The 13815-nt window shown below is 35.6% G+C and overlaps 1 protein-coding gene across 4 annotated transcripts in view; it reads left to right on the forward strand.

The window, feature by feature from the left end:
• Positions 1 to 13815, forward strand: part of RFC1 (replication factor C subunit 1) — a 76020-nt gene that overhangs the window by 21640 nt on the left and 40565 nt on the right. For all 4 annotated transcript variants that reach the window (XM_041751397.1, XM_041751394.1, XM_041751396.1 and 1 more), the window contains 2 exons: positions 2292 to 2367; positions 4104 to 4226. In XM_041751397.1, coding sequence (XP_041607331.1) covers positions 2292 to 2367; positions 4104 to 4226 — 199 coding nt within the window. The remainder of the gene's footprint in view (positions 1 to 2291; positions 2368 to 4103; positions 4227 to 13815) is intronic.

Here is a 13815-nt window from a genome sequence, read left to right on the forward strand (position 1 = left end):
ATTATAACTCTGTCCTCTAGTCTGGTGGTGCATTTGAATTAAAATAGTTCTTTTGTCTTATTTTCTTGCAAGCTAGTTGCTTATTGTATTTTCCAAGTTTCAGTTTAATGAATAGAAGCATATTTCATTTTTAAAAGATTTTATTTATTCACTTAAAACATTCACTTGGATTGATTGATTTATATAGAGAGAGTACACACGAGTAGGGGTGGGATCAGAGGGAGAGGGAGAGAGAATATTAACGCAGAGCCTGATGTGGGGCTCAATCTCATATCTATGATATCATGACGTGAGCTGAAATCAAGAGTTGGATGCTTAACCAACTGAGCCATCCAGGTGCGCCTAAGATTTTATTAAGTAATCCGTACACCTGATGTGGGGCTTGAACTCAGTCTTGAGATCAAGAGTCACATGCTCAGACTAAGCCAGCCAGGTGTCCCTAGAAACATATTTTTATCTTATAATTGATTACTTTTTTTTTTTTTTTTTTTTTTACTATTTGCTTTCTTGATGCACTTTGGGAAAATTTAAATAGGTTAGAAATGTATAACTACAAAATATAAATAATACCTTTTGCCTCGGTTATCTTTAGTTTTCTAACAGGAATTGGTTGGTGCAGGGCTCACAACTCCTTAATTTTTATTTGTCTCTATCATTTTCAGTAAGCATTTGCCTTGTAATATCTGACCTTCTTTTATACTTTGTTATATGTAAATTAGTGGTGAAAGTGGAGCTGATTAATAATACAGCTTTTTCTGCAATTCTTTCTTTCCCATCTGTTAAAATTATTGTCTGGATTCTTTTGTTTTCAGTTTTATTAAGAAATAATTGACGTATATAGCTATATAAGTTTGGTTATATAGCATGATGGTTTGATTTACATATATTGTGAAATGATTATCACAGTGGATTTAGTTAACATCCATTATCTCATATAAACACAGAAGAGGGATCCCTGGGTGGCGCAGCGGTTTGGCGCCTACCTTTGGCCCAGGGCGCGATCCTGGAGACCCGGGATCTAATCCCACATCAGGCTCCCGGTGCATGGAGCCTGCTTCTCCCTCTGCCTATGTCTCTGCCTCTCTCTCTCTCTCTCTCTGTATGACTATCATAAATAAATAATAAAAAAAAAAATTAAAAAAAAAATAAACACAGAAGAAAAAAATTTCTTCTTTAATAAGAACTTTCAAATCTACCCTCTTAATAAGTTTCCTGTGTATCAAATAGCAGTATTAACTATAGTCATCATGTTGTATATTACATCCCTAGTACTTATAGCTTAACATTTAAACCTTTTGTCTACTTTCCTTTAGTTGTACCTCCCCTCACTCCCTGCGTCTGGTAACTGTAAGTCTAATCTCTTTTTCTATGAGTTTGGTTGTTTTTTGTTTTAGAGTCTACAAATTGGTGAGATCATATAGTGTTTGTCTTTCCCTGTCTGACTTATTTCACTTAGCATAATGCCTTCAAGGTTCATCCATGTTGTTACAAGTGGTAGGATTTCCTCTTTTTTTTTTTTTTTTTTTTTTAATGCGTGTCACAACTTTATCCTTTCCTACTTTGATGGTCACTTAAGATTGTTTCCATGTCTTGGCTATTATAAGTGATTCTGTGAACATGGGGTGGGGGGTGGGGTTGGTGCAGATATCTTTTTGAGTTAGTGTTTTTGTTTCCTTTGCATATATTTCCAGAAGTAGACTGGTTGGTCATATGGTAGTTAAAAAAAAAAATTTTTTTTTTTGAGGGGTGCCTGGGGGGCTCAGTGATTGAGCCTTTGGTTCAGGGCATGATCTTGGGTTCCCCATGGGGAATCTGCTTCTCTGTCTGCCTGTCTCTGCCTCTCTCTCTGTGTCTCTCATGAATAAATAAATAAAATCTTTAAAAATTTTTTTTTTCTTAAGACCCTCCAGACTGTTTTCTATAGTGGCTGTTCCACTTTATAGTCCTATCAGCAGTGCAGAAGGCTCCTTTTTCTCCACATCATGCCAACATTTGTTATCTTTTCTCTTTTTGATGGTGGATCAGGCTTATTCTTCAGTCTAATTAGGGCATTAATGACATTTTAGGCTGTATAATTCTTTGTTGTGGAGGACTGTCTTAGGCATTGTAGGATGTTTAGAAACATCCCTGGTCTACCATCTACCCATTAGATGTCAGTAACAACCCCCTCTTCCATTATGACAAGCAAAAAATTCTCCATGAGGGCGAAATTACCGAGCTCAAGTTTAAAGAGAAAAAAACTAAGTTATATGGACTTTTTTTGTATTCTAATAATACTGTACTGTTTATAGGTAAATAGTTCTTGTAAAGAAGATGACTCTAAACAGAAGCAACCAAACAAGAAAAAGAGGATCATCTATGATTCAGGTAATATTTCTTCTAGGAGCTTTAAAGTTTAAAAAGAATTTTATATCCCATAGAACAGTGTTTTCCAAACTGATGTTCTGAGACACACAGCTCTCTCTGATGTTATAATAGGTCCTGTGAGGGGAGGGCTCTATGCTCAAAAAAAGTTGTAATAGTTTTAATATCAGAACTTATCAGAGCTGAAATACGTTAATGTATTAAATATGTTCAGGGGGGTATATAGTATATATAGTATGTCTTAGACTCACTTTGAATATGGCATATTTATTAAAAAAATATTTTTTTTGTAAAGATTTTATTTATTCATCAGAGGCACAGAGAGAGAGAGAGGCAGAGGCACAGGTAGAGGGAGAAGCAGGCTCCATGCAGGGAGCCTGATGTGGGACTCCATCCCAGGACTCCAGGATCACGCCTTGGGCTGAAGGCAGGTGCTAAATGGCTGAGCCACCCAGGGATCCCCATTTTTTAAAATATTCATACTACTATTGTGACTGAGCTTAGAAACTGAATTTGGAAAATAGTGCCTTAGAATATTGCTTTAAAAACAAAGATCTTAAAATTTATTTTTTGTGCTTTTAATCTAGTCTTTTTTTGTTGCATTTACAATGGAAAAGCACCATATAAAAGGAGAATGTGTATTTTTATGGATGTCTTTTATGATAGGTTAAAATAATGGTGAAACTCCAAGTTTTAGGTTTTGCTTTTATGGAGAAGACTCATCTGGTGTGAATTCTTAAAAGGGTAACCTAAGGAAGCATTTATAGATTGTTAGGATTTAACTGTGATAGCAAAGATTCTGACTCCATCCTAAAAATATTTGAATGTTTATTGTGAGTTTTTAACTGCTGTATACTGTAAGGAATTTGAAATAAATACACATCCTCATTCCCTGGGAGTTTGTCTTTTGGGAAACTGGAAATTTAATTGTTTGATGCAGTTTAGGATTGTATGAAACAGGATTTATAAATGCATGGCAGAGGAAAAGGAAGGATACTAAAGTTTATGAAACTTCTATTTTTGTCTTGGTTTGTATTTAAGTGTCTTGGGTGATTAGGTTGTGGTAGATAGACTAGTGGCTCCCAGAGATGTCCATGTCCTAATTCCTAGAACTTGTGAATAGGTTCGGTTCGGTTACATGACAAAAGAGAAATTAAAGTTGTAGGTGGCATTGAGGTTGATAATCAGATGACCTTAAAATAGGGAGATTGTCCTGGATTCTCTGGTGGTGGGCCCATTGTATTCACAAGGAAGAGAAGAGAGAACACGAGAGAGATTAACTGTGGAAGAAAGAGAACCAGAGAGATGGCAGCATGAGAAGGATTTTGCCTGATGTTGCTGGCTTTGAAGATGGAGGAAGGGAGCCATAAACTAAGGAATGTTAGCAATCATTAGAAACTGGAAAAGACAAGGAAATGAATTTTTCCCTAGAGTAATCAGGAAAGGATCATAGCCCTGCTGACACTTTAATATTAGCCCAATGAGACCCATATGGGATTTCTAACCTTCAGATCTGTAAAATAATACATTTATGTTGTTTTAAGCCACTAAATTTGTGGTGATTTGTTACAGTAACAAAAGAAAACAAAGACAAAGACTTAATACTGGTAGGAGTAACCTGTGAGAATGCACGATAAGAGTTTTACCTCAAATGGGCCTTGAAGAATTGGTTAACAGTCACTGTAAAAACACACTGTATTTTATTGTTGAGTTTTGTTTGATTTTCCTTTCATGTACAGATTCAGAATCAGAGGAGACAGTGCAGATTAAAAATGCCAAAAAGCAACCAGAAAAATTGCCATTGGCCTCTAAACCTGGTAAAATTCTACGCCAGGATCCCGTTACATATATTTCAGAAACAGGTAAGGTACTGAATATGTTTATTGTTTTAGAAGAAGAGTAGTGTGTGTTATGTTCTTGAGCTTCTCATTGGTGTCTGGGTGTACCTCCTTCACTTTGAATAGAATTCCTGTTACCTTTTTTGCTTTGTTGGTTTATATTTATCAGAAGAAGTCTATAGTCATTATCCTTGGCATTTTCTGTGGGGCAATTTCAGGGCAATTGGCCTTGGAATTTTTTTAGGTGTTCTTTTTTAAAAAAATATTTATCTGTTTGTTTTAGCACATGTGAGTCTGAGTAGGAAAGAGGCTGACGGAGAAGAGAATCCCCAAGCAGACTCCCCACTGAGCACATAACCTGATGTGGGCCTGATTCCAGGACCCTATAATCATGACCCAATTCAAAACCAAGAGTCAGCTACTTAACCGACTGAGCCACCCAGGCACCCCTAGGTGTTCTATATCGAATAAGTTGGAAGTTCTATCTTTAATCATATATTAAAATATTATTGGTGTGTTTTAAAACTTCTTTTTTACGTTAGTATTTTATGTTGCATTCTAAAGTCATAATCTAAGTATATAATGGTATTCATATTTGTGGTTTATAATTTAGCATGGGGTGCCTGGGTGGCTTAGTCAGTTAAGCATCTGACTTTGGCTCAAGTCGTGATCATAGAGTCCTGGGATTGAGCCCTGCATCTGGCTCTGCACTCACCAGGGAGTTTCCTTATTCCTCTGCCCCTTCCCCAGCTCGTGTGTGTTCTCTCCCTCTCCTCTCCCTTTCTCAAATAAATAAATAAATCTTTTAAAAAAATATAGTGCAGATGTGACCTGAATTCTTTGTATTCCCTTGTGACCCTAGACTTTAGCATTGACTTTTTAAAAGATAATTGCTTTTGTACTTAAATTTATTTGTTCGATCTGTTTTGAATGGTCAAAAAGCAAAAGTCATAAATGTACACTAATCTTCAAATGGTAAAATATATAAATGATCGTGTCATTTGGTAAGGAACTCTGAATTGTCATCTGAGGAAAAACTCAGATGTGTTCATTGTAAAGTCCTTTTTGATTCTGACATTATTAACTACTAGGGCAGACAATAACAGGAATAAAAATGTAAATGTATTAATCTTCAACCCTTTGAATTGGTTCCTATACAGAAATGCTTGAAGGGGCCATGAAAGCATTTCATAGGTTACTGATTTGTTCATATTGAAGAAAACCTCTGAAACCATTATTTTTAGCACTCTGTTATTTTTATTGCTATTGAAGTGAATACACCTGGTTTGAAGAGATAGGGTAAAAGCCACATAATTATTTTTGGCATAGCATAGTACAACTTATATTCAACAAACATTTATTGAGTCATTTTTACAACCCAGTTACTCGGTGCTGGGGATATAATAGATGATCAGAGACTCCCAAGTACTCTAGGAGCCTCTTGAGGCAGCAATAAGCAGTAGTCAGGCCGAGTGCTTAAAGGGTAGGATTTGATCTGGCACTTGAAGGATGAGCAGATGATGGAGGAAAGAACATGTCCGTTTAGGCAGATGGGATTATTTAAGGCACAGCATCCAGTACAGGGATTGGTGTGTTCATAGGACACAGAAGAGACTGCTTGCCCACATGACAAGGAGTGGTGGGAGGTAGGATGAGGGACGACCTTGAAAGCTAGGCAGATGAATTTAGACTTAACATAGCAGGGGAAAGGGAACCATTAAAGTTTTATTTATTTATTTGAGAGAGAAAGAATGTGCAAGGGAAAAAGGGTAGAGGGAGAGGGTGAAGCAGACTTCCTGCTGAGCAGGGAGCCCCATGTGGGGCTTGATCTTGGGGTCTTAGGATCATGACCTAAGCTGAAGGCAGATCCTTAACCAGTTGAACCACCCAGGTGCTCCTGAAGGTTTTTTTTTGTCTTTGTTTTTGTTTTTGTTTTTTTTAATTTTTATTTATTTATGATAGTCACAGAGAGAGAGAGAGAGAGGCAGAGACACAGGCGGAGGGAGAAGCAGGCTCCATGCACCGGGAGCCTGACGTGGGATTCGATCCCGGGTCTCCAGGATCGCGCCCTGGGCCAAAGGCAGGCGCCAAACCGCTGCGCCACCCAGGGATCCCGCTCCTGAAGTTTTTGAAGAGAGTTGTGGCATGATGAAAATGGTATTTAAGGATGATTGCTAGATTGCTAGTGTTCAAGGTGGGATGGAGTATAGAAACTGTAATTAGGGAAGTTGAGGCTTTGACTAGGAGTGAAGTAATGAGAGACGTAAAAAGTTTGCAGTAGTGATTTATAAACTTTTTTGAGAAATGAGTTACATATTAGGTGTTTGGATTACCTATGATACTATAATTAGGATAATTGGAGAGTTAATGTCTTTAGCATGTTTCAAGGGTTTTTTGTTTGTTATTTTAAACATTTTTTTGAAAATTATTTTTTAAGTAATCCGTGCACCCAACATGGAGCTTGAACCCACAACCTTGACATCAAGAATTTCATGCTCTACCCACTGAGCCAGCCAGGTGCCTCTTGATTTTTTTTTTTTCCCCAAAAACAGCTTTATTGATTATACATATCACCTCTAAGATTTTATTTTTAATATTTTATTTATTTATTCATGAGAGGCACACAGAGAGAAGCAGAGACATAGGCAGAGGGAGAAGCAGGGTCCCCACGGGGAGCCTGATGTGGGACTCAATCCAGGATCCAGGATCATGCTCTGAGCCGAAGGCAGACATCCAACCACTGAGCCACCCAGGCGTCCCCACCTCTAAGAGTTTAATATTATTGGAAGTTGCAGATAAAAGGTCAGGGTTTTTAAAGATATGAGTAACTATAAGGCTTTAGTTAAATGTATGGGCTATTACTTGAGAGTGTGCAGGTACTCATGGTAGAACCACTGGTGGTTGATAAGTAAGGAATAAAACAGAAAGGAAAGTCCTTCCTGTTGAAAAAGGAACATGAGTCTGGAATGTCAGAAGCCCTGCCTGAGTGTCCTGTCTAATAGCTTGTTTGAGTCTGTCTCATTTTCTATAAAGCAGAAACACCAATTGAATAGGCTTGTTGGAGAGACTTCCCTGGATGATGCGTAGGGAAGGGCCAGACCCGGTGCCTGAGGCAAATAAAAACAAGCAGTCTGAAGGAAAAAGGAAAAGCCCACAGATGAGTTTTGTAGGTTCTCATTTGTTTGATAAAGTTGTTCAAATGATCAAAAACAATGTAGGTAACTGAACGTATTTTCTGTAAGCTTTTTGGTAAGCTGAGATATTTCTTCATTATGATACAGGCCTTAACCTTTTTGTTCTATTGCTAAATATCTGTTCAGGCACATTGTGCAAATGCACTCTTCTATTCAGAGATCCCCCTCTGAGATCTGGCCACCTTTGTGAAGTTTTGAATATGTGGGAGGGATACTAGAAACAGTATGGTGATAGGTTTATTATGTAACTGAAGGTGGTGTGATCAAGCTTCCCAGTGACAGCCTGGAAACGTCAAAGTTAGTGTGCAGACAGCCGTGGCCTTCAACTGTGGTTCAGTTGGCTATCCTTATCTTGTGATTTTAGGTACACAGAAGGGTCAGACGATTTAAGCTCTGATCACAGATTTTCTCTAACACAGGATTGTTTATTTCAGACTGGGTATTTTCAAATGTTATTTTCTGAATAGATACCCAGCATTTTATCTGAAATTTTTGTGAACATTATCAGTGTTTTATGTCATTCTGCTGGTGGCACATATATGGGAAGGTGAACATCATCCCCTGTTTTAGCTGAAAATCTTGAAGTGTGATGTACCCATCTAATAGGATGTTGAATATTAATTATATAGTATTCTGTTTTTTCTTAGAATTAAGATAGAGGAAAAAGCTAATTCTTTCCTTGCCTATATTTATCTTCTCATACTTTGTTATTCCTTGAAATGACAGGTGCATGGGAAGAAAAATAAGTCATTTTTTCCCTCTTCATAAGAGAATGAACTGTTAAAAAGCAGCCCATAATAAAATTAGAAATATAAAGAGTTTTAAGAAAGGTGTAGCTTCTTGAAATTAATAAGCTGGAAAATGCTTCATCTTAAAATAATTTAAAAAAATTATTTTTTTTAAACAAAAACTATAGTTTTTCAGTAGTGGGTCATGAAGAAATATTCACATTATAAATATAAATATTATTAGTATCAGGTTAAATAGAATATTTATGATAATAGTTTAAAAATAAAAATTCTAACCTAAAATTGTACTGTTTATTTGGAGATTGGAGGTTCTTGTGGAAGAGGGTTATATGACAATGATTTGGTTTTAACAGCCTATTGATAACAAAAGAAACGGGTGCCTGGGTGGCTCAGTCAGTTAAATGGCTGTCTTTGGCTCAGGTCATGATCTCAGGGTCCTGGGATGGAGCCCCACTTGGGCTCCCTGCTCAGCGGGGAGTCTACTTTTCTTCTTCCGACTGCCTCTCCCCCCTAGCTCATGCTCATTCTCTCTCTCTCTCTAATGAATAAAATCTTAAAAAAATAAAAGAAACACTTTGTGGTTCATTATTCTATAGTTTATTTTTTATAAACCAATTTTTGTTTGGTATTTTTCTTGCAGCATAGTATTTGTAGTGTTTAAGAGCATGAGCTCTTGATTCAGTCTGGGTGGGCTAACCTTCATTTACCTTCCCCGTGGCTTAGTTTCCTCATTTGTGAAATGGATTTATTACTAGTACGTATGTCAGAGGCCTTTTGATGATCAAATGAGATAATTCTTGAAAAGCATTTAAAACGGGGTCATATGGTAAATGCTCAATTATTATTAACTGTTAGTCTTACATTTTAATTTTGTTGTATCTCTACATCTGCCTTTAAAGACTATGCTAAAGACATTTTGTTTTGGCTTAAGTACTTAGGACTTTCTGTTGATTTTGTAACTGTACTTCAGAAATTTAGAAATTGTATTTGACCCACTTGTTGTGGATGTGTGCTGTCTAGTATGGGAACTACTAGTTACTTACAGCTTTTGAACACTTGAAATGTGACTAGCCCAAACTGAAACTCTTGTAAGTGAATTAGTACCAAAATGAAGTAAATTATCTTATTAATATTTTTTAGTATTGATTACATGTTAAAATGATAATAATTTAGGTATGTTGGGTTGAATAAAATATATTATTAAAATTAATTTCACTTGTTTCTTTACTTTTTTAAAATTTGGTTATTTGGATTAAACCAAACATTTAAGTTAATTTTACTTCTTTTAAATACGGTTATGAGAAAATTTAAAACTACATATGTAGCTCACATTCCTGTTGCACAGGGCTTTATAAACAATGAGAAAAATAGGAAATAACCTTAATTGAGAAAATAATGTACTTCATTCAAGTACTTTTGTACATTCAGGTACTTCATTCAGCTCTTTAGGCTTGTTAGCTTGTTTAGCTTCATGATGTATTTTTCATCACTTTTATTAAATCTGTATTCTGTTGATTTTTAAAGTACATTTAATATATTTATCTTCCAAATTACAGGGAAAGGAAAAAATAGCATATAAACATCTTCATAGCTAACCACGGACTCTAGTAAAATGTTCTTGTAAGTTGGTAAAATCCCAAATACTTGTTGTACTGGGTAAATATATTTACTTTTAGCTGTTTAATGAAGTGAGAGACCTTGAGTTTTGTTTGGTCAAGATGACCTTTTATTAGGCAGTTTCATCAGGGGCTGGTGTTTGGTTGAAAATGATGGGGGTTTTCCCTGTCTTGAAATTTGTTTATAACGGGTATTTTTAATTGAGTACATAATTCCAGAGACAGTGCTCTTGAAATTATAATTATTTTGGGGATGTTAAATGGGAAAAAAATTGAGAATGTGGTGGTTTCTATTTCACCATGTAATATTAGCAATCCGTGGCTTTGGAAAACAGTAGCAGAAAATACTGCTGAGGATGTGTGTGTGTGTGTCACATTCTCTTTTGCTGATCTTTAGAGACATACAGTTTTGCTTACCAGTCAAATAGGAATAGATTATGTATAAGAGAACATTTCTTAGATGTTTTCAGGGAAACCAGAGTGATTGAGACAAAAAATTTCTCTTAAGTGAGAGGAAAGTAAGAACTGTGTATTACATTTCTTTGATTATACTTGTTTATAAATTAATATTGATTTGTGCACTAAGACTATAAAAAAAACTAAATTTATCATTTTGGGGGATGAGTATTTAGATTAATATTATTTTAAATTAAGTAACACATTCTCATTGAAAAAAGAGAATTCAGATGGAAATGTTTCATTCTGTCATCCATCCCTTTGCCTTACGTAGCTATATAAATAATATATACACGCACCTAAATGTACATATATATCTGTATATTCAGCTTTGTATTTATTAGAGTGGCATTTTATTTTGACATTTCTGTAGCTTCCTTTTTCATAACTTAATGTCTTTGGCTTGCTCTTTTCCTCTCTTCCTCTTTTCCTCTCCTTGTCTCCCTCCTTGCCTCTTCCTCAGCTTCTGCCTCTTTGTTTCAATACAGAAAGATTTTTATCTCATTCTTTTAAATTTCTGTGTGGAATTTAATAGTATGCACTTAATTTTATTCACGTTCTTATTTTGGATATTGGATTACTGATTTGTGAACATACCTGTTTATGCTTCATTACAATATATTTTACAATAAATGAGTGATTCACAGTGAAGATTATGATTACCTAAAAGAGAATAGTATTTCTTGAGGTTCATTTTAAGAATGTAGCTTACCTACCTATATTATGAAGAATAGATAGGGCTTCCACTTTCTGCTTCTAGGCATAGTGCTCCTTTGAGGGTTCTCCCCATTCCCTACCAGCAGCATTTTGTTTTTCCTTTTGACTTTTATTAATCTTATGGATCAAAGCACCACTAATAATAAATTTTTTTGAACATATGCTACTATTAAGCCAAGTCTTTTCCAGTTTTCAGGTCCAGAAAAGGGAGACTTTACAGTTACCTTTATTAAATTTCTTTCTGAAAGAAACTCTTACATCGTTTTTATTTTTAAAAACATTTAAAAAATTTTATTAGTGAGCGCATGCGTACCCGTGCACACATGCTGTAGGGTTGGGGGAGGAGCAGAGGGAGAAGGAGAAAGAGAACCCCAAGCACGCTCAGTGTCCAGTGCAGAGCCCAACTGATGCAGGCTTAATCTCACGGCCCTGAGATCATGACCTGAGCCAAAAGCAAGAGTCAGACGTTTAACCAACTTAGCCATCCAGGTGCCCTGAAGCTCTTGTATTTTTATTAGATTCCAGGCTTTTGTTTCCTGATCTATTCATTTATTTAACAATATTTAACAATGTTAAATCCTCACTAATTTATTTATTCAACAAATGTCATGTGTTCACTGTATGTACGTAATAGTGTACTAAATATTCTATGAAATAGATACCAGAATAAAAGCATAGTCTTGTCTTCAGAGCTTAGAGTTCATTGGGAAAATAAGTCTTATATAAAAATTATTTAAGGAAAAAATTAGCAGTGATAAAAATATCTTCCAAGGATATTGAGGCATGGGAGTGGTAACTTTTGTTTTGGAGGTTCAGGAAACATTTCCTGGAAGAGACAGAAATTTGAGATAAATGTGAAAAGTTTTGGAAGAATTTATCATGGAAACTTAGGTACTGTGTGCTAGAAAGAGAATAATGTGGAAGCATCTGCTATTTCATATCCATTATTCATTACTTTCTAACCTATTATAGAAAGAAAATCTATTTTAAAAATTCAGTGTGTAAATTTTTACAGATTTACATGATTAATACTACCTAGTATTGTAGCTCATATATATTTTTTTGATGGGGAAACATTTTTTAAAGATTTATTTATTTTAGAGAGCTTGAATGAATGGGGTTGGTGAGGAGAGAGCAAGAGAGAGAGAGAATCTCAAACAGACCACGTGCTGAGCATGGAGTCTGATGTGGGGCTTGATTTCACAACCCTGAAATCATGACCTGAGCTGAAACCCAAGAGTCGGATGCATAACCGACTGAGCCACCCAGCACCCCATGGCTTATATTTTCTTAATTATGGTATCTTCTACATAGGAGTCTTTTACTTTATTTGAAACATCTGTGTCCAGAGTGAAAGACAGAAGTCTACCACAATGATGAAATAAATTTCATCTTATATACTGTAATTTTTTTTCAAAAACACTTCTACTGACTTCATGAATGGAATAGCATTATTTATTATAAGGCTTATATTTCATATCCATCTCATTTGAACTTCAGATCTTCCTAATATTAGGGATGACTTACATTTAGAAAGCTTCCTTTAGAAACTTCTTTTTGGAAAGGAAGCAATTTTCAATCTAAAATTGCAGAGTTTTACTGTGGAAGAATGCAGTAATTCTTTGGATGTCTTTCATCTACTTGTTTTTCCATATCAGATTTTATAGCTTCTACAAATTTGATAAATATATCTTTGTATTTCTTTCCAAGTCATTGGTAAAATTATTTAGTGTTAAGAGACAGGTAAATGTACCTTTTCCAAAATTGACACAATCTATTAATCAGCGCCTTGGATATAGCTTTTCTATTTCTCATGAATAGTTGTTCAGTTACTTATGGATCTAATAGCCTCTGTTACTTATCTCGTATTTCATCTTGCCATGAATCAGTGCTTCTCAGTCAAGGGTGACTTGTCTCTCAGGGAACCTTTGGCAAGATCCAGAGACATTTTTGGTCATCATTAGCTGGCAGGTGTTATGGCGTCTGGTTGATAGAGGCTAGAGATGCTACTAAACATTGTACAGTGTGCAGGAGAGCTCCGTACAGAAGGAATATTTGGCTCAAAATGTTAATGTAGAGGTTGGAAACCTTGCCCTACCCTATCAGAAGAGAATTTGGTGAATGTTTTGTTGAACTCCAGATAACCCTTATTTCTAGATTCATTTCGTCTGCTAGTCCTTTAACTTACAAAAAGAAGCACTTAGGTTAGCATGGTTTATTCCTGTGATCCTCGTCTTGTTGAATATTCCATTTAATCTGCTCTTGATATTATTGCACAGAATTGTCACTAAACCTTTCCTCTTCTGTAGTTCTGTGTTTGGGGACCTGCCATTCACTTTTTGGCAATTGGAATTCCATTTCTTGTTTTTAACCTTTAGACACTTCTTCCATTTTATAGATGAGTCAAAAGTCACGGTTACTGCTTTAGCAATTTTATTCACAGATTGACATTAACTGAAACATCTTTATAGGAGCTAGATGCTTTCTTACAATCTTTTTTGCCTAATAGTTTGTTCATTAGGCCTCTTTTAAAAGTGCATATTCTGAGACCTGAAAAAAAAATTAAGTGGCATAGGGGAGCACTAGAGTATCCAATGATTTTTGAGGTTCTGAAGCATCTTTCAAAATGAACAGACTGCTGTTTGTTCTTGAGACACATGTTTTACTGTCAGGCACTTGTGAAACTTTGAGAGACACAGGATTGTATTCTAGAATGCCAAGGAAGTAGGATTATATTAGGAAAGTATAATTAAATAGTAATAAAATAATATAGAAGTGATTTATACTTGGCTCTGATGCTGAGACAATTTTGTTACCTCCTCTCATATGTGGGAAAGTGGAATGTGAATGAAAGTCGGGAATGGCATTGTTGAACCACTCT

This window comes from Vulpes lagopus, chromosome 4 (genome assembly GCF_018345385.1).
Source record: "Vulpes lagopus strain Blue_001 chromosome 4, ASM1834538v1, whole genome shotgun sequence".
NCBI lineage: Eukaryota > Metazoa > Chordata > Mammalia > Carnivora > Canidae > Vulpes > Vulpes lagopus.